We start from the raw sequence: 19611 nt of genomic DNA on the forward strand, positions 1-19611 counted from the left end.
AGAAAGAGGGGGAGAAAGATAGAAAGAGGGGAGAAGAGAGAGAGAGAAAGGGAAAGAGGGGTGGGGGAGAAAGAGAAAGGGGTGGGTAGAAAGAGGAGAAGGGAGAGTGAAGTGATGGAGGGGGAGAGGGAGAGAGAGAGGGGGGGGGAGAAAGAGGGATAGGGAGGGGGAGAGAAACAGGGGAGGGGAAGAGAGAGGGGGGAAGAGAGAGGGGGAGGAGGAGGAGAGAGAGAGGAGGAGGAGAGAGGGGGGAGAGAAAGAGGGATAGGGAGGGGGAGAGAAACAGGGGGGGGGAAGAGAGAGGGGGGAAGAGAGAGAGAGGGGGGGGAGGAGGAGGAGAGAGAGAGGAGGAGGAGAGAGGGGGGAGAGAAAGAGGGGGGGAAAGTGGAGAGAAATAGGGGGGAGAGAGAGAAGGTGAGAAAGAAGGAGAGAGAGGGGGAGAGAGGGAAGGAGAGCAAAGGAGAGAACGAGAGGGAGAGAGAGAAAGAAGAAGGGGAGCGGGGAGAGAGAGAAAGGGATAGATAGGTAGGTAGAGAAGGAGGTAGAGAGAGAGAAAGAGAAAGAAGGGGAGAGAGAGAATGAGAGAGGGAAAGAAAAAAGGAGGAGAGAGAGGGGGGAGACAAAGAGAGAGAGGGAGAGAAAGAAGGGGAGAGAGAGAAGGAGAGAGGGAAAGAAAGAAGAAAGAGAGAGAGGGGAGAAAGAGAGAGAGAAAGAAGGAGAGAGGGATAGAAAGAAGGAGGAGAGAGAGAGAGGGGGAGAGAAAGAGAGAGAGGGAGCGGAAGAAGGGGAGAGAGAGAAGGAGAGAGGGAAAGAAAGAAGGAGGAGAGAGAGAGAGGGGGAGAGAAAGAGAGAGAGAGAAAGAGAAAGAAGGGGGGAGATCGGGGGGGGGAGGAAGAGAAGGGGGGGAAGAGAGATGCGGGAAAAAGACAGAGGAAGAGAGTGGTGTGGAAGAAAGAAGGTGAGAAAGATATGTTGCAGATGGAGAGACAGATAGAATGAGAGAGAGGAGGGGGGGGGGGGGAGAAAGAAAGCTATAGAATTACCGATTTAAAATGTAAAATGTAAAAAAGTACAATATTGTCCGAAGTCCATTCGGGTTCCCCTTCAGAGGTTGGGATCACCCAGGAGCCAATGTTCAGAGTACATTCAGAGTACAGGATCCTGTATTTTCCTATCTACATTGTTGTCAGACTGTAAAAGCAAACAAATATAAAACAAACCCCCATTCACACATGAATAAATCAGTCCAGAAGGAATGACGTCTAACTGTTTTCATATTCTGCCAAGTACAATGACAGCAACTTCAATCACCCTGTACAAGAACAACAAAAGAGTCCTTTAGAACTATAACACACTAATCATATTTATTGATTGCCCCAGGGATAGGATTATAATTACTGTAAAAGAAAAACATCTCCTGAACAATACTCCTGTGAGAAGAGAACTACAAACTTTGGGGATTTAGACGCAGACACACAACCCTGCACGAATCAGGGCTGGGAGCAAATAGCAAAGACTGTCCACCCTTATGGGGTTGACTTACTAAAGGCAAACCGACCATGTACTTTGCAAGTGCAAGCTGCACTTTTTTCCCCAGAGCTCAGTGAATGTGGCGAAGCACCTGATTGGGTATTCTTTACAAAAATTGACACTTCACCACATTACATTTACAAAGGAAAATGAGTGTAACTGCACTTGTAAAGCGCACAGTCTATTTGCCTTTAGTAAATTCATGCCATTATATGTTTAGGTGACCATGTATTAACATTGCTAATCCTATGCTGGCCATACACTAGCCGAAAAATCGTTAGAAAATCTGTCATTTGGTCCGATCGTTCATTTTTCGTCCAGTTAATGGGCACAAATAGAAAATGGGTTTTAACTTTTCAGAGCTGAAAAAATTGAAGGAACAGTTTGGAAAATTCTGCAGCACAAACGATAAATTGAAATGTTAATGTGTTTCTCACCCGAACTGTTTGTAATAGGCATATGTGATAAAATGAACGAAAAACTGATTCATTTATGTCCATTGAATAATTTATCGATCAAAATTCAGTCATTATATGATGGCACGATCGTTTGCTCTCACGGCAGAGTGTTCATTTTTTGAAAATTAGTTTGAACGATTTTTCGTATAGCGTATTGCCAGCTTTAGTGATTCAATGAAAGAGAACCTGTGCTAACATAAGGCTGCTAGTGCTAAATTCTGCTTCAGAAAATACTAATTGCCTGACTTTCATGCTGATCCAATGGCTTCAGTACTTATGGGGCACTGGCCTGGCAAATCAGAAGTCCTGACTTGACTTTGCATGCTGATTCCAAGTCAGTAAGTCACAAGTACTGAAGACTGAGACAGCCAGGCAAAATGCGTTTTCAGAAGAAGATCAGCAAAGGCTGCATCCATTCCGTGGTACCTTTCAGCTGCATTCACACTTGTGCATTGTGGTAGAGCAGGATAAAACATAATACTGCAACACACAATAACACATGCATTTTGGAAATGGCACCCCAATGCGCATACACAATCAGGTCCCATTCCCACCTATGCATTTTAACGGACTCTCACAGGTTTGCCATTGTTTTCCATTTTGCTGGTTCACATATACAGTATGCGGTACATTGGAATTCGCTGGCCACAAAAAGCTTCAGGTTTAGTTTAAAATCCTTTAACGCGTATTATGAGGGTTTTTTTTTAGAAACGGCAGTGCATGTTAACCACTTGCCAACCGCCGCACTACTATTTACTGCGGCGGTCAGCCCCTCACAGGCAAAGCGACGTAGTACTACGTCGCTAGCCTGTGAGGGTCTAGGGAGCGAGCGCGCGCCGCCGGAGGTGCGCTCCCACGCGGTCACGGACCCCCCCGGGCGTGTGATCGGCGGACCCGATGTCCGCCGGTCACTCGCGATCGTCCGGTGCAGAGGGAGAAAGGCAGGTGGCTGATGTAAACAAGCCGCCTGTCATTCTCCCCTTTGTAGGAATAGTGATCATACAGTTCTACTATGTAGGACCGTTGATCACTGTTCCTACACCTCAAGCCACAGCCAATCACAGTTAGAATCACGCCCCTATTGACACACATAACCCCTCCCTCTCAAAAAAAGTTAACCCCTTCACTGCCAGTGTAATTTTACAGTAACAGTGCATATTTATAGCACTGATTACTGTAGTAATGTCACTGGTACCCCCAAAAGTGTCAAAAATGTCAGTCAAGGGTCCGATCTGTCCGCCGCAATGTCGCAGTACCGCAAAAAAAATCGCAGATCGCCGCCATTACGCGTTAAAAAAAAACAACAAAAATGACAAAAATCTTTCCCTTAGTTAGTAAACGCAATAACCTTTGCGCAAACCAATACAAATACCCTTTTTGCTATTTTTTTTACCAAACATATGTAGCATAAAACAAATTGGCCGAAAATGCTAAAACATTTTGATTTTTACATTTTTTTTGGGGGAATTTCATATAAAAAAATGTGAAAAATATTGTTATTTTTGCAAAATTGACGCTCTTTTTTTGTTTATAGCGCATGATCAAAAAATCGCACAGGTGATCAAATACCACCAAAAGAAAGCTCTGTTTGTGGGAAAAAAAGGACGTCAAATTCGTTTAGGTACAGCGTCGCACGACCGCGCAATTGTCCGTTAAAGTCACGCAGTGCCGAATCGCAAAATAGGCCCTGGTCAGGAAGGGGGTAAAATCTTCCGGGGCTTAAGTGGTTAACATATGACAACGCACCCACAAAAAGCTATAAAAGGCCACTGCGTTACAGAGCAGATGTGAGCACTCTGGTGTACTGTGAGTGCATTGTGGTGTACTGTGTTGGCAACAATGATGCATGTGCATTTCTTCATGTTTTGATTGCCCATTTTAAAGAATTAGGCTGTCTTAACATCATACATGTTAACACACAACGCACATGCGCAATCACATGTCATACACAGTATGAGTGCGCTCTTAAAGATGAATTCTAGAAACAAAAAACATTACCCTTGTGTTACCAAGGGGATGATGAGTAAGGTGATATACTTAACCTATTCCTTGCTTTCCCAGCAGCCGGCACTCTTTTCCACTGTCTGACATCCTGCATTGTGGGCGGACCCTCACTGGCCTTATACAATGCTGGACTGCTGGTCCTGCATTGTAGGGGATGACTTCAGAGAGCTGCAACTGGTCAGGCATTTAAGATAAGCAGCTTTGGGGTACTGGTCTTACAGCATGGAGTAAGCCTGCTGGAGCCAGAAACATGGTAAGTATATCCCTATTCATTATCCATTCGGCCAGGGATCTTCTGACTTTCTAAGCAAAGGACAGTTTACTGCCTTTCGGACTTTAGGGGTACCGAAGTGGCCAGTGGGAGTAGAATATGCCCCAGGGTCAGAGGGAGTATAAAAATTACATAGCGCCTGTAGTCTTCACAAGGAGGAATAGTGTCCCGTAGTTGGAATTAGTGGTAGGAATAATGCCCCATCATTGGAATTAGTGGTAGGAATAATGCCCCATCATTGGAATTAGTGGGGGGAATAATGCCCCATCATTGGAATTAGTGGTAGGAATAATGCCCCATCATTGGAATTAGTGGTAGGAATAATGCCCCATCATTGGAATTAGTGGGGGGAAGAATGCCCCATCATTGCAATTACTGGGGGGAATAGTGTCTTATCACTGGAATTAGTGAGGGGAATAGTGTCCCATCATTGCAATTAGTGGGAGGAATAGTGTCCTATCACTCGAATTTGTGGGGGGAATAGTGTCCCATCATGAGGGGAAAAGTGCCTCATCATTGCAATTAGTGAGGGGAATAGTGTCTCATCATTGGAATTAGAGGGGGGAATAGTACCTCATTATTGGAATTAGTGGGGGGAATAGTGCCTCATCATTGGAATTAGTGGAGGGAATAGTGCCCCATCAATGAAATTAGTGAGGGGAATAGTGCCCCATCATTGCAATTACTGGGGGGGAATAGTGTCCTATCACTAGAATTAGTGGGGGGAATAGTGTCCCATCATTGCAATTACTGGGGGGAATAGTGTCCTATCACTGGAATTAGTGGGGGGAATAGTGTCCCATCATTGCAATTAGTGGGAGGAATAGTGTCCTATCACTCGAATTTGTGGGGGGAATAGTGTCCCATCATGAGGGGAAAAGTGCCTCATCAATGCAATTAGTGAGGGGAATAGTGTCTCATCATTGGAATTAGAGGGGGGAATAGTACCCCATCATTGGAATTAGAGGGGGGAATAATGCCCCATCATTGGAATTAGTGAGGGGAATAGTGCCTCATCATTGGAATTAGTGGGGGGAATAGTACCCCATCATTGGAATTAGTGAGGGGAATAGTGCCTCATCATTGGAATTAGTGAGGGGAATAGTGCCTCATCATTGGAATTAGTGGTGGGGGGGAATAGTGCCCCATCATTGGAATTAGTGGGGGGAATAGTGCCCCATCATTGGAATTAGTGAGGCGAATAGAGCCTCATCATTGGAATTAGTCTTGGGAATAGTGCCCCATCCTTGGAATTAGTGAGGGGAATAGTGCCCTATCATTGGAATTAGTGTTGGGAATAGTGCCTCATCATTGGAATTAGGGGGGGGAATAGTTTCCCATCATTGGAATTAGTGAGGGGAATAGTGCCTCATCATTGGAATTAGTGGTGGTGGGGGGGGGGGAATAGTGCCCCATCATTGGAATTAGTGAGGGGGGGGGAATAGTGCCCCATCCTTGGAATTAGTGGGGGAAATAGTGCCCTATCATTGGAATTAGTGTTGGGAATAGTGCCTCATTATTGGAATTAGGGGGGGGGGGAATAGTTTCCCATCATTGGAATTAGTGAGGGGAATAGTGCCTCATCATTGGAATTAGTGGTGGAGGGGGGGGGAATAGTGCCCCATCATTGGAATTAGTGAGGGGATAACAGCCTCATCATTGGAATTAGTCTTGGGAATAGTGCCCCATCCTTGGAATTAGTGGGGGGAATAGTGCCCTATCATTGGAATTAGTGTTGGGAATAGTGCCTCATCATTGGAATTAGTGGGGGGAATAGTGCCTCATCATTGGAATTAGTCTTGGGAATAGTGCCCCATCCTTGGAATTGGTGGGGGGAATAGTGCCCTATTATTGGAATTAGTGGTGGGAATAGTGCCCCATCATTGGAATTAGTGAGGGGAAAAGTGCCCCATCATTGGAATTAGTGGGGGGAAGAGTGTCTCATCATTGGAATTAGTGTGTGTGTGTGTGTGGGGGGGGGGGGGGGGGATAGTGCGTCATCATTGCAATTAGTGGGGGGGGGGGGGAAGTGCCTCATCATTGGAATTAGTGGGGAGAATAGTACCCCATCATTGGAATTAGTGGTAGGAATAGTGCCCCATCATTGGAATTAGTGAGGGGAATAGTTCCCCATCATTGGAATTAGTGGGGGGAAAAGTGCCCCATCATTGGAATTAGTGGGGGGAATAGTACTCAATCATTGCAATTAGTGGGGGAATAATGCCCCATCATTGGAATTAGTGGTAGGAAGAGTGCCCCATTATTGGAGTTAGTGGGGGGAATAGTGCCACATCATTGGAATTAGTGGGGGGGGGGGGTAGTGCCCCATCATTGGAATTAGTGGGGGGAATAGTGCCCCATCATTGGAATTAGTGGGGGGAATAGTGCCCCATCATTGGAATTAGTGGGGGGAATAGTGCCCCATCATTGGAATTAGTGGGGGGAATAATGCCCCATCATTGGAATTAGTGAGGGGAATAGTGCCCCATCATTGGAATTAGTGGGGGGAATAGTGCCCCATCATTGGAATTAGTCTTGGGAATAGTGCCCCATCCTTGGAATTGGTGGGGGGAATAGTGCCCCATCATTGTAATTAGTGAGGGGAAAAGTGCCCCATCATTGGAATTAATGGGGGGAATAGTGTCTCATCATTGCAATTAGTGGGGGGGGGGGAGTGCCTCATCATTGGAATTAGTGGGGAGAATAGTACCCCATCATTGGAATTAGTGGTAGGAATAGTGCACCATCATTGGAATTAGTGAGGGGAATAGTGCCTCACCATTGGAATTAGTGGTAGGAATAGTTTCCCATCATTGAAATTACTGGGGGTGGGGGGGGAATAGTGCCCCATCTTTGGAATTAGTGGGAGGAATAGTGTACCATCATTGGAATTAGTGAGGGGAATAGTGCCCCATCACTGGAATTAGTGGGGGGAATAGTGCCCCATCACTGGAATTAGTGGGGGGAATAGTGCCCCATCATTGGAATTAGTGGGGGGAATAGTACCTCATCATTGGAATTAGTGGGATAATAGTGCCACATCATTGGAATTAGTGGGATAATAGTGCCCCATCATTGGTGTCAGAGTTAGGAAAAATGCCCATCGTTGGTGTCAGTGGGAGGAATAGTACCCCAAGGGTCAGATAAAGGCAAACAATTTAGTGCATTCGGCCCCCGCAACCAAATTACAGAGTACTTCTGTGCCACATGCAATTCGGTGCAGGCAAACGCACTGCATTTACGACCTGCATTTGGGGTGTTGTTAACTGACCCGCTGCAGATCGCAGCTGCAGTGTGTTTTGCAGAAAATGCAAATGGAACGCGGGTTTCCCGCACTGTGTTCTGATGTGAACGGGCACCTAATAGGAAAACCAAAAATATAGTTACCAGAACAAGAGGAGAGGGAAAAATCTTCCAAAAGATAAACCTATTCCAAGGGCTGGCCCAAGACATTGTGCTGCCTGGGACCAAGAATGAAATGCTGCCCCCCCCCCCCAAAAAAAAAAAAATCACACCTAACAAAAAAACACCCACATCCATTATGTTATATAAATATAAAATTTAGAAAATATTATATATACTGTTATCTTCTTCCATAGCTCACCACCGGACCGGTCCACCAAACACCCACTGTCTGTCCTCAGTCCTCCTGTCACTCCTGTGTCTGCAACGGCCACCACCCTGGAAGATCCAGCCTGTCCTGCGTGATATGGAAAGCACTGATGTCTGACGTCATAGCGCATCGATCATGTGAGGGACGTTCCCTGGAGGAGACGCTCCACCACCTCATACTCATTAATTTGCACTACGGGCGGCAGTATGAGATAGGGAAATGCCGCCCGTAACCCGCTGCAAACTGATGACACAGAAAACTGCTGGAAAAAAAAATCTTAGGAGTCAATTTGCTGCCCCTCTCCAAGTGCTGCCTGAGTCCAATTGATCCAACGGGACCCAAGGTAGGGCCAGCCCTGCCTATTCCGGTGATAATTGAGGATTCACCTTCACTTTGGGTTGGGTTTAATATTTATCGCCATTTAAAAGCTTATAATTACAACAAAACTATAAAAGGCAAAGCTGGGCTTTTCAGCTAACCCTAACCCTAACCCCTAACCCCTAACCCTAACCCCTAACCCCTAACCCTAACCCTAAACCCTAACCCTAACCCCTAACCCTAACCCTAACCCTAACCCCTAACCCTAACCCCTAACCCTAACCCTAACCCTTGACCTTGTCCGTGTGAATTCCCCATATCTTCCTATATAGCATGGGTGTCCAACCTTTTGGCTTCTCTGGGCCACATTGAGTGTAGAGAAATTTTCTTGGGCCGCATATAAAATATATGTTATAGTTAAGCTATATAAGTAATAAAACGCTGCTGCGCCCTTCCCGCGCTGCCGCGCCCCCCCAGCACTAATTTAACACAATTAGAGGATGATCCCCTCCGAGGCAGCCTCTGCCTACAGTTAGTTGGAAACCTCTGTGGCCGTGCCCCCCGACCCAACTTCCTTCCTCCCCAGCAAAAAAATAAATAAAAAATTGTCAGGGGGCAGTGGGCCGCATTGCCTGTGGTTCCGGGCCACATGCGGCCCCAGGGCCGCAGGTTGGACATATCTGCTATAAAGAATAAATAGAGGAATTACAGACAATGGTAGCTCTGTTGAAAAGCCAAATTGGTCCTCCAATGCCCTACTGTGGGTTGGGGGAAACTTATGAAGGACTGAACCCTACCCCACTCCACTCAATGTAGAATAATCCATTTGGGTGGAACTTTTTTTTTTACAAGTAAGAGAATCCAATACAGATTCTAGTTTGAAGGAGAGAATCTTCCATACCTAGCTGGCCATCTGCCAGTAATCCCATTGACCATTGCAGGCCTCCTCTAGTAAGCCTCCTTTGACCTCTAATCCCTGACTGCACATGGCTACAGAGCGAATGTTCTTACAATGTTTTGTACAGATGTGGGAAACTGTTCCATACAGGGATTGTGTGCATCATTATGAGCTCTATTACCTTACAATAAATTATATGTTACATTTATTGCTCCTTTGAGTATTCATTCCTGCATATGCCTTCGGTGTTTTAGAATGGATATCCAGATGCCTAATCCTCAGCTTTAAAATGACATTTTCAGGCAGGTCTGTCTTTACAAGCCGAGGGCCAGAGAGCTATATAAAACCCAAAGTAGCAGTTAGGATATGAGCCCAACACACCTACATCATAAACTCCACCTCTTATAATAAAAATATCACAATGAAAGCTAAACTCCAGGCAAACAGATCATTAAGATATTCATCTTGTATTAACATAATTATTGTATTAAGATATACACATTATATACATGTATGGGAAATGATTTATCTGCTTCAGGATTTGGAATGGTGTCCAGCCAGTCCTGAGATTTACACAGCTCTGCCAGAAAGCACAACCAGCCCGATAAGCCTGACTATTCTCTACTGTAGTAAAGCTGAACTCTGAGCACAAAAGCCTTCATTTAAATATATTGTTCAATAGCCACAAAGGATATAAAATGCATTCGAAAAGTATTCACAGTGCTTCACTTTTTCCACATTTTGGTTCGTTACAGCCTTAGTCCAAAATTGATTAAATTCATTATTTTCCTCAAAATTCTACAAACAATACCCCATAATGACAAAGTGAAAGAAGTCTGTTTGACATTTTTGCCAGTTTATTTAAAGATATAAAATGAGAAAAATCCCATGTACATAAGTATCACAGCCTTTGCTCAATACTTTGGTGAAGCACCTTTGGCACCAATGACCTCAAGTCTTTTTGAGTATGACGCTACAAGCTTGGCACACCTATTTTTGGGCATTTTCTCCCATTCTTCTTTGCAGGACTTCTCAAGCTCCATCAGGTTGGATGGGGAGCATTGGTATACAGCCTTTTTCAGATCTCTCCAGAGATGTTCAATCAGGTTCAAGTCTGGGCTCTGGCTGGGCCACTCAAGGACATTTACAGAGTTGTCCTGTAGCCACTCCTTTTTTATCTTGGCTGTGTGCTTAGGGTCATTGTCCTGTTGGAAGATGAACCTTCGCCCCAGTCTGAGGTCCAGAGCGCTCTGGAGCAGGTTTTCATCAAGGATGTCTCTGTACATTGCTGCATTCATCTTTCCCTCGATCCTGACTAGTCTCCCAGTTCCTGCCGCTGAAAAACATCCCCACAGCATGATGCTGCCACCAGGGCCGGTGCAAGGATTTTTGGCGCCCTAGGCAAAATAAAAATTGCCGCCCCCCCCCCCCAAAGCACAAAAAGCCATAATGTCAATTAAAAGTTAATGACACCCCCAGATCAGATTGCATCTCGCAGTGCAAACTGCATGGCTGATTTTGCACTGCACAGAGATCGCATATAATGAAGGAGCAGTGCGCTCCGAATTACATGCGATCTCTGTGATCGCACAAATGTGAACCGGTCCTAAGTGCCGGTTCACATTATTGCGGCTGTGGTGATCGCATGTAATGTCGGAGCGCACTGCTCCTTCATTATGTGCGTTCTCTGTGCGCTGCGAATTCAGCCATACACTTTGTATGGCTAAATTCGCACTGCACTCGCAGCAAAGACGCACAGGACCCTTTTTTTTCAGCCGCATCAGGATCGGATCGCACAGTGGTTCACACTTGTACGATCCAATTCTGTGCTAACTGTAAGGTCCGGTTCACACTTATGCGATGCAGGAAGGCTGCGAATATGCAGCGTGTTCCCGCATCACAAACACACCCCTGTCAGTTCACACTGCCATATGCGATACGCAGGGGGTGTCAATGAAATGTTAACGACACCCCCAGTTTGATCGCATATCGCAGTGCAATCTGACAGTTCGCACAGGATCGGATCGCACAAGTGTGAACCACCATGCGATCCGATCCTGATGCGGCTGAAAAAAAGGGTCATGTGCGTCTTTGCTGCGGGTGCAGTGCGAATTTAGCCATACAAAGTGTATGGCTGAATTTGCACCGCACAGCTGATCGCATGTAATGAAGGAGCAGTGCGCTCCGACATTACATGCGAACCCCGCAGCCGCACATATGTGAACCGGCACTAAAGATCGCACTGTGATATGCGATCAAACTGGGGTTGTCGTTAAAATTTCATTGACACCCCCTGTGTATCGCATATGGCAGTGTGAACTGCCAGGGGTGTGTTTGCAATGCGGGAACACACTGCGAATTCGCAGCCTTCCCGCATTGCACAAGTGTAAACCGGACCTTAGGCAGAATACAATAGGGAGCCGAGAACAAGACAAGAGAAGTAGAGAAGATTTTTTAAAACAGCTACAATAAAACAATTACAGTATACTCCATCCCAAGGATAAATGTAATGTTACCCCTCCCTCACCTCACTGAATATACCAATTTAAAATGCACATTTTCACTCACGTTTTATGCGTGTTCAAAATGGCAGCAGCAGGTCGGACAGGTCCTCTTCTCCTGGATCTTCTTGCTTCTCTATCTTCCTGGATCTGGGGGTCTGGCCGGGGGCGGGGACTGGACTGGTCCTTCTTGCACTATCTGACACCCCAATGGCACCCCAAATGCGGATCGATTTTGCCACGATTGTTGCCTGACAAATCACGGTAAAATCGCGGAAGTAGAATCAAGGGATGCCTGTCGTCCAGTACTTCTTTTGGGTGACAGGCGTCCCGCGATCCTGTTTGCACGATTTTACTGCAATTCGCCAGGCGACAATCGCAGCAAAATTGCGCCGTGTTTGGGGTGCTAGTGGAAGTGAGGGGATTCGCACAGGCGTCCCACAATTTGCCGTGATTCAGGGTCGCAGGCAGAATCACGCCGATTCTGCCAGCGATCCGGGACGCCAATATGTGAACAGAGCCTAAGAGCCGCAGGGATTTCAAATCTCCACACCGCCAGGCTGGCTGCAGGGGCGCTGACAGTTTAGGATCCTCAGAGATAAGTACAGTGGGTACCAGGCGATGGGGAAGGGGGTCTGGTGTTCATACACCTTTAGGGCCCTTTCACACTGATCAGCGGAAAAAAAATACCTGAAAAATGTATCCCTTTAAATCTGATAAATCTCTTCACACCAATGCGCTGCGGGTGCAGTGCGTTTTTAAAAGCTGCATTTTTGATGCATGTTCAACCAGTTTTTGTGTATGGAGCGGCGGATATCAGCAGACCCATGTCTGTTGCCGCCAGCATCTGATCCAATCCTGTCTGCCAAAACCAGATTCCCCATCCGTCCAGTGGATTGGATCGGATGGCATTGGATGGAAATGGACAGGCGGTGCTTGTCATGTGCTTTGTTCATATTTCATGTCTGAGGTTTACAATGATTGAGGGGGGATATGATATCAATGTACAAATACTGTACTGGCGACCCTAGCATAGGGAACAAACTTTTTAGAGAAAGGGAATACAATAAGACACGTGGCCACTCACTAAAACTAGAGGAAAGGCGGTTTAACCTTAAAATACGTAAGGGGTTCTTCACTGTCAGAGCGGTAAGGATGTGGAATTCTCTTCCACAAGCAGTGGTATCAGCAGGGAGCATCGATAGTTTCAAAAAACTATTAGATGGGCACCTTAAAGACCACAACATACAGGGGTATACAATGTACGGTTAACAGCAAACACACACACACATCATAGGTTGAACTGGATGGACTGATGTCTTTTTTCAACCTCACAAACTATGTAACTATGTATGTAACTCTGTTAAAGTGATCAGTGGCTATACAGCCGCCGCATCACTTTCAAGCAAGAGCCAGCTGAACAAGCCAAGCACAAGCTGATGGCTGTGGTAGCAGCCATTAGCTTGAGATTTAAGCTGGCCATACACTATACAATGTTCTTATTCAATTTCCTTTAAATTTACCTTCAACTATGTAGTGCAAGGGCCTGCCTGATTGCATACAAATTGAAAGTGTTTAGGTTTGACTTTATATGACGTTTATGGTTTTGGTAACTCTAAAGGAAAGTTGTCCAAGAAAATTGTATAATGTATGGCCAGCCTAATGCCTCGTACACACGCAACGAATATCGGCCGACCGATCGTCCGACTTTTGTCCAAAGTGGTGTTTTGTTGGTTGGAATGTGCCTAGACTGCACACGAATTTTCTCGGCCAACAAAAAACAACTTCAGAAGTGATGTCATGTGCTGGTTTTTTTTCCGTGTGTTTTTTCTTCTCTGAGCATGCCCAGTCTTGCTCATCAGATTTTTGTCTGCTGAAATCTGTACTGACTGACGGAAAATCGGCCGTTGTGTTGACGGCCAACAAAAATTTTATAGCATGCACACCAGATTTTTTTTGGCCGAAAAGTCGGAGTCCGTTGTCAGAAACATCATACTAACAAGCCGAAAATCGGCCGATCGGACGTTGGCCGAAAATTCACGGCCAATTATCGACGCGTGTGTACGGGGCTTAACAGTTCCCTCTTTGGACGTACGTAGTATGGACGGACATACGTAGCACATCCAAAGAGCTGAACTAGTCAGAAAGTGCACCAAAAACACACCTCTTTATTGAATCAAATGGAAAATGCATCAAAAACGCTCCGCAGTTGCGTTTTTTTGGTGCACTTTTTCGAGTGACGTGTCCCTGTTTCACAGATAGTTGGGAGTCAGGCATTCAGAAAACGCACCAAAATGCATCTGTTTTTTAAATGAAGCAGTGTTAAAGGCCTCTTACATTATTTGTGTAAAGGTGAACTAACCCTTTAAGAATATTCAGTTTTTGTCGGGTTCTCCTTGCACACACATTGCACCTACCTGCTGGAGCATTTCCTCGGTAGCATTAAGCTTCAGCTGGTGATCCTCCACGCAAGTTTCCAGGTCCCGGATCTTGTCTCCTTGGGCCTCCACCTGATCAGTGAGGACGCTTACCTACAACAAAACACAAGTCACAGCTAAATCCTTCCTGTCTATTCACAGAGCAGAAAGCAAACACTTCCTATTACTAACATGCATGCTGTCTACAACAAAAGCAGAAGACCCGGCCGCCCTCGCCTTTAAATTTTAGACGACCGACTTACCGACTCAGCTTCCTCCAGCAGCACAAAGTTACACAATCCTCTTTTCTCAGGAGCAGTTAGGCAATCCTACGGCCAAAGCGCTTTTAAAAAAACAAAACAAAAGCCCCTTGTAGATAGGAAGCGGTGGATTTAATGCAGAGACGTACGGCATGGAGTCTTTACCTATCCAGCACAGCGTAAGTGGCAAAGTATGTGATGCATTCAGGGCATGTTTAAGCACCTACTGAGCTCAGCTTAGAAACCTTCCCGGCCTGCAAGTTCCTACAAGAGGAGCGACAGCTAAGGACTAGTCAAGCAAAAAAAAAAATCTGTAGAAATTAAATTGTCAGTGCGATATATAGCGGCTTTAAAACAAGTCTGCACAGACAGTACAAGGCATTGTTAACAAGTTTGGGAATTTATGTTGGCTGAAACAAAAAGCGTTCTATCCCCCCCCCCCCCCTCCAATAAATATCCTGTGCAGAGATTGCGTAGCCAGAGACCCGGCCTGCTATTGTTGGCAGTGTCATTTCGATACTATTATAGTTTTAATGCAGGAATGCCGTGATGAGCGATCTCAGGATAATGACTGCGTGTTCGGAGGAGAGTTTGGTTGGTTGGCGCAGCTGTTCTGAAATAAGCTACCGACAGCAGCTGCTGATGTATAAGAGGTCTTGAGCCAATGGCTCCAGGGGAGGACTGGGCCAGGGGGCAGGGGGGCAATTGCCCCCTGGGCCGCTCTGATATCCTGTGAAAAGGCTGCATCTGCCACAGACATGCCTAAAGGATTCCTGGTGAAGAGAAGTAAAAAGTCCCCACCGCTGACGTACGGGATGAAGACAAGGATAGAGCGCAGACCTCTCCCCCAGCATGGATGGTGTAAACCACATGTGTCAAACTGGCAGCCCTCCAGCTGTTGCGGAACTACAAGTTCCATAAGGCATTGCAAGGCTGACAGTTACAAGCATGACTCCCACAGCTGAGGCATGATGGGACTTGTAGTTCCGCAACAGGTAGAGGGCCTTCAGTTTGACACCCCTGGACTGTAAACTGTGTCTGAGAAGGGGCTGGTTCCATGCACCACTGGAGACTCTCCTCCTTCAGGCAGCCCCAACCGGGCTGTCCCAGCTTCCCCCAACTACCCCCTGCTGGCCAGTTCGGGAACACGGATTTGGCCCATGAGTAGAGAGTACCTAGAGCAGAGCTTCAGCCTTGACTGGGGTCAGGAGGATACAGGGAAGAGCGAGAGTGGAAGGGGGGCAGAGTTGCTGCACCATGGGCCTCTGGTTTTTACTTGCCCACTGGGCTGAAATTTGCCAGTCAGCCCCTGAATGGCTCCCACTGCTGCCAAAAGCCAATCAGGAGTGCGAGTCTCCATAGAGACAAGGCTCTCATAGACATGGATGGAGATGGGGCTCAGGTAGGTATTAGGGGGTCCTGTTGTACACAGAAGGTTTTTTACCTTAATGCATAGAATACACAATGGTAAAAAACCTTGTGCCTTTACAACCACTTTAAATCCTGCAAGTTGCAAGGTGGGGCCTCCATGGATCAGATTTTTTCCAGTACATCCCAAAGATGCTTGGCTGGAGTGAGATCTGGAGAATTTGGAGGTGAAGTCAATACCTCAAACTCGGTCCTCTACATCTCTTTGGTGGCCCCTGGTTGGACATATTGGGAGATACTGGTGTTGGCGAGCAATAATATAGATTGTTCTTTTGTTTTATGCATCTGTTTCTATTTCTCTGATCAATTATTTTATACTATTACGGCATATTCTGTTTTTTAAAGAGGTTTTAACCCCCCCAAAAAAAACCCCCTGTAGGACAAAGGCATAATGAGCTAGTATGCAACGCATACTGGTTTATTATGAAGTACTTACCTTAGAACGAAGCCCCCGCAGTGCCGCCCACTCAGCGGTGACACGGCCGACATGTTCGGCTGTCCTGCTTCCTGGTTCGCATCCCCCCGCCATCTGATTGGCTGGAGGCGCGATGACATCACACCGCCGTTCACGGCACAGGGCTCTGAAGGAACGGCGCGGGTGGCCGTTCCTTCAGATCGCATGCGCTGATGACGTCATTGGCTGCATTAAAAGTAAATATCTTGTAAACGGTGCAAGTTTAGGAGATATTTACAATACCTATAGGTAAGTCTTATTAAAGGGCACCTATAGGTACAAGTTATAAGAGAGGGTTTACAACCTCTTTAAATAGTGATTACCTATTAAATCCCCTGAGGAAGCCCTAAATGGGTGAAACGTGTCGTTATAGACAGCACACTGTCACCGATTTTTTTTTAAATATCCTCTGTGACCGAACTAAAAAGACAAGTTGCCTATTTTATCTTATTCTTTTGTGAACATTTTAATGATGAACTAATGAAATTTGTCTTTATATATACATTTTTTTGATTCATCGTGTTTATCGTACCATTAAAATCCCACAAATAACTTTCCTTTATATACACCTCTAACTCGTATTCTTCAAACCATTTTTGAACCATTTTTGCAGTGTGGCAGGGCACATTATTCTGCTGAATGAAGCCACTGTGATCAGGGAATGTCTTTTCCATGAAGGGGTGTACTTGGTTACCAACCAAGTTTAGGTAGGTGGCACGTGTCAAGTAGCATCCACATGAATGGCAGGACCTAAGGTTTACCAGCAGAACATTGCTCAAAACATCACACTGCCTGCACCGGCTTGCCACCTTCCCATTCTGCATCCTGGTCACCTCTTCCCCAGGTAAGTGAAGCACACGCACCTGGCAACATGATGGAAAAGGAAACGTGATTTAGTGGACCAGGCCACCTTCTTCTATTGCTCCATGGTCCAGTTCTGATGCTCACATGCCCATTGTAGGGGCCTTTGGCTGTGGGCACCCTGACTGGTCTGTGGCTACACAGCCCCATAAATAGCAAACTGCGATTAACGTTTTTTTCTGCTTTCAACACATCAACTTCAGGGACAACATGTTTACTTGCTGCCTAATAAATCCCACCAACTTTCAGATAACATTGTAATGAGATAAATATTGTTCTTTACTTAAACCTGTCAGTGGTAATGGAGTTATGGCTGATTGGTGCAATCTTAAGGCTCCATTCACATATAGGCATTTCGGATCGCGGGCAGAATTACCGTGACTTTGCCCGCAATCCCGAACCACTGCAAGTCGTGGGACGCCTGTGCGATTCCCGTGACTTGCAATGGTACCCCAAACGTGGCGCGATTGTGCCACGATTGTCGGTAAAATCGTGCAAACAGAGTTGCCGGACGCCTGTTGCCCAAAAGAAGTTCTCGTACTTCTATTGGGTGACAGGCGTCCCGTGATACTATTTGCACGATTTTACCACGATTTGTTGGGCGACAATTGCGACGCGTTTGGGGTGCCATTGCAAGTCACGGGAATTGCACGGGCGTCCCGTGACTTGCAATGGTTCGGGATGGCGGGCAGAACTGTGGCAATTCTGCCCGCAATCCGAAACGCCTATATGTGAATGGAGTCTTAGGGATGATTGCTGTTTAAAATGAATGGTCTGGTGATGGGGGTCTTTTTAATTGAAGCAGAAAAAAGTCAGGTCACCAGCCTGGCTCTGCTGTGTGAAAGGGTTGTATAAACCTCAGAACTGGACAAACAAACATAGAAACTCTTTGGTATGTAAATCAGTTCACACATACTGTAACTGTGTAATTAGCTGACTAATTAGTTTGTCTGAAGTTCTGATGTAATTACTTTTTGTGGAGGTTGATATTGCTGAACTGCTCTTCAGAAAATGCTACTTGCCTGACTGCTATGCTGATCAATTTACTTCACCATTGATGGGTCTTTACATCGAAAAGAGTTGTGTGTCAAACTATTCATATGACTTCACTCTTCAGCAGACAATTACTATTCCTTTCCTACAAATGTTACCAATCGGCTCCTACTTAGTTGAGAAACTGTTGACTAAAGCCTCGTACACACGCAACGATTGTTGGCCGGCCGATCGGCCGTCTTTTGTCCAGTGTTGTTGTGTTGTTTGAAATATGCTCTAGACTGCACACAAATTTTATCGGCCAACAAAAACCAACTTCTGAAGTGATGTCATGTTCTGGTTTACTTTTCGTGTGTTTTTTCTTCTCTGAGCATGCCCAGTCTTGCTCATCAGATTTTTGTCTGCCGAAATCTGTACTGACTGATGAACAATCGGCCGTTCTGTTGACGGCCAACAAAAATTTTATAGCATGCACACCAGATTTTGTTCGAAAAGTCGCAGTCGGTTGTCGGAAGCATCATACTAACAAGCCGACAATCGGCCGATCGGACGTTGGCCGAAAATTCACGGCCAACAATCGAGGCTAAATCTGACCATATACCGTTAGTTTTTTATTTGTACAAAATTCGGAAAAATGATTTATCAGAGTATATAATAATGACATCATGACATGGAGTTAACAAATTGTGTTTTAAATCCCATATACAATTTTGTTCAAATGCCATGTCAATGTATAGAACTTAAACATTCGATTTTTGATCATTACAATAGTCTTTAATAACAATAAATGTTTTTTTTCCAGACTGAGGACCACATTAACAGTTAGAATTTAATTTACAAAAAAATAGAAAAATACATTTCAGATATTTTGTATTATCACCAGTGCTGGGATATTCTATACAGTTAGAGCAGCTATATATCAATACCCTTACTAGGTACTCTAACCATACACTTTATATTATACTGTACAGCGTTGATCGGTTTACCTCTCCTCACTCATACAAAACAAATAAACCAACAAATAAATACCCCAAAAAATATTGTGTATATACACAGTATATATATATATATATATATATATATATACACACAGTGCCTTGCGAAAGTATTCGGCCCCTACATAAAGATATAAAACTGTAATTTTTTGTGAAGAATCAACAACAAGTAGGACACAATCATGAAGTGGAACGAAATTTATTGGATATTTCCAACTTTTTTAACAAATAAAAAACGGAAAAATTGGGCGTGCACTTGTTGTTGATTCTTCACAAAAAATTACAGTGTTATACCCTTATGTTTGAAGCCTGAAATGTGGCCAAAGGTTTACAAAGTTCAAGGGGGCCGAATACTTTCGCAAGGCACTGTAACATATATATATATATATATATATATATATATAATCAGCAAACACCACAAATAAAGTCACAGAATTGAATTTTAGAACCTTGCGGACTTTGCTGGTACCAGAGAAGGCCAAGTGAGACAACCTATTATAAAAAGAATATTTTATTACAAAAAGCTAAAAAAATATATCATGAAACTATACACATCAGTGCTTATATGGATAGTAGAGGTCATAAATGTGAGATTTCTTCAATATTGCTT

At 45.1% G+C, this 19611-nt stretch overlaps 1 protein-coding gene across 2 annotated transcripts in view; it reads right to left on the reverse strand.

Moving 5' to 3' along the window:
- Window positions 1-19611, reverse strand: part of PPFIBP2 (PPFIA binding protein 2) — a 364249-nt gene that overhangs the window by 142323 nt on the left and 202315 nt on the right. For both annotated transcript variants that reach the window (XM_082270389.1, XM_082270388.1), the window contains exon 6: window positions 14011-14124. In XM_082270389.1, coding sequence (XP_082126515.1) covers window positions 14011-14124 — 114 coding nt within the window. The remainder of the gene's footprint in view (window positions 1-14010; window positions 14125-19611) is intronic.

The sequence above is a fragment of the Pelophylax lessonae genome, assembly GCF_965119305.1.
Source record: "Pelophylax lessonae genome assembly, chromosome: 10".
NCBI classification, from domain to species: Eukaryota; Metazoa; Chordata; class Amphibia; order Anura; family Ranidae; genus Pelophylax; species Pelophylax lessonae.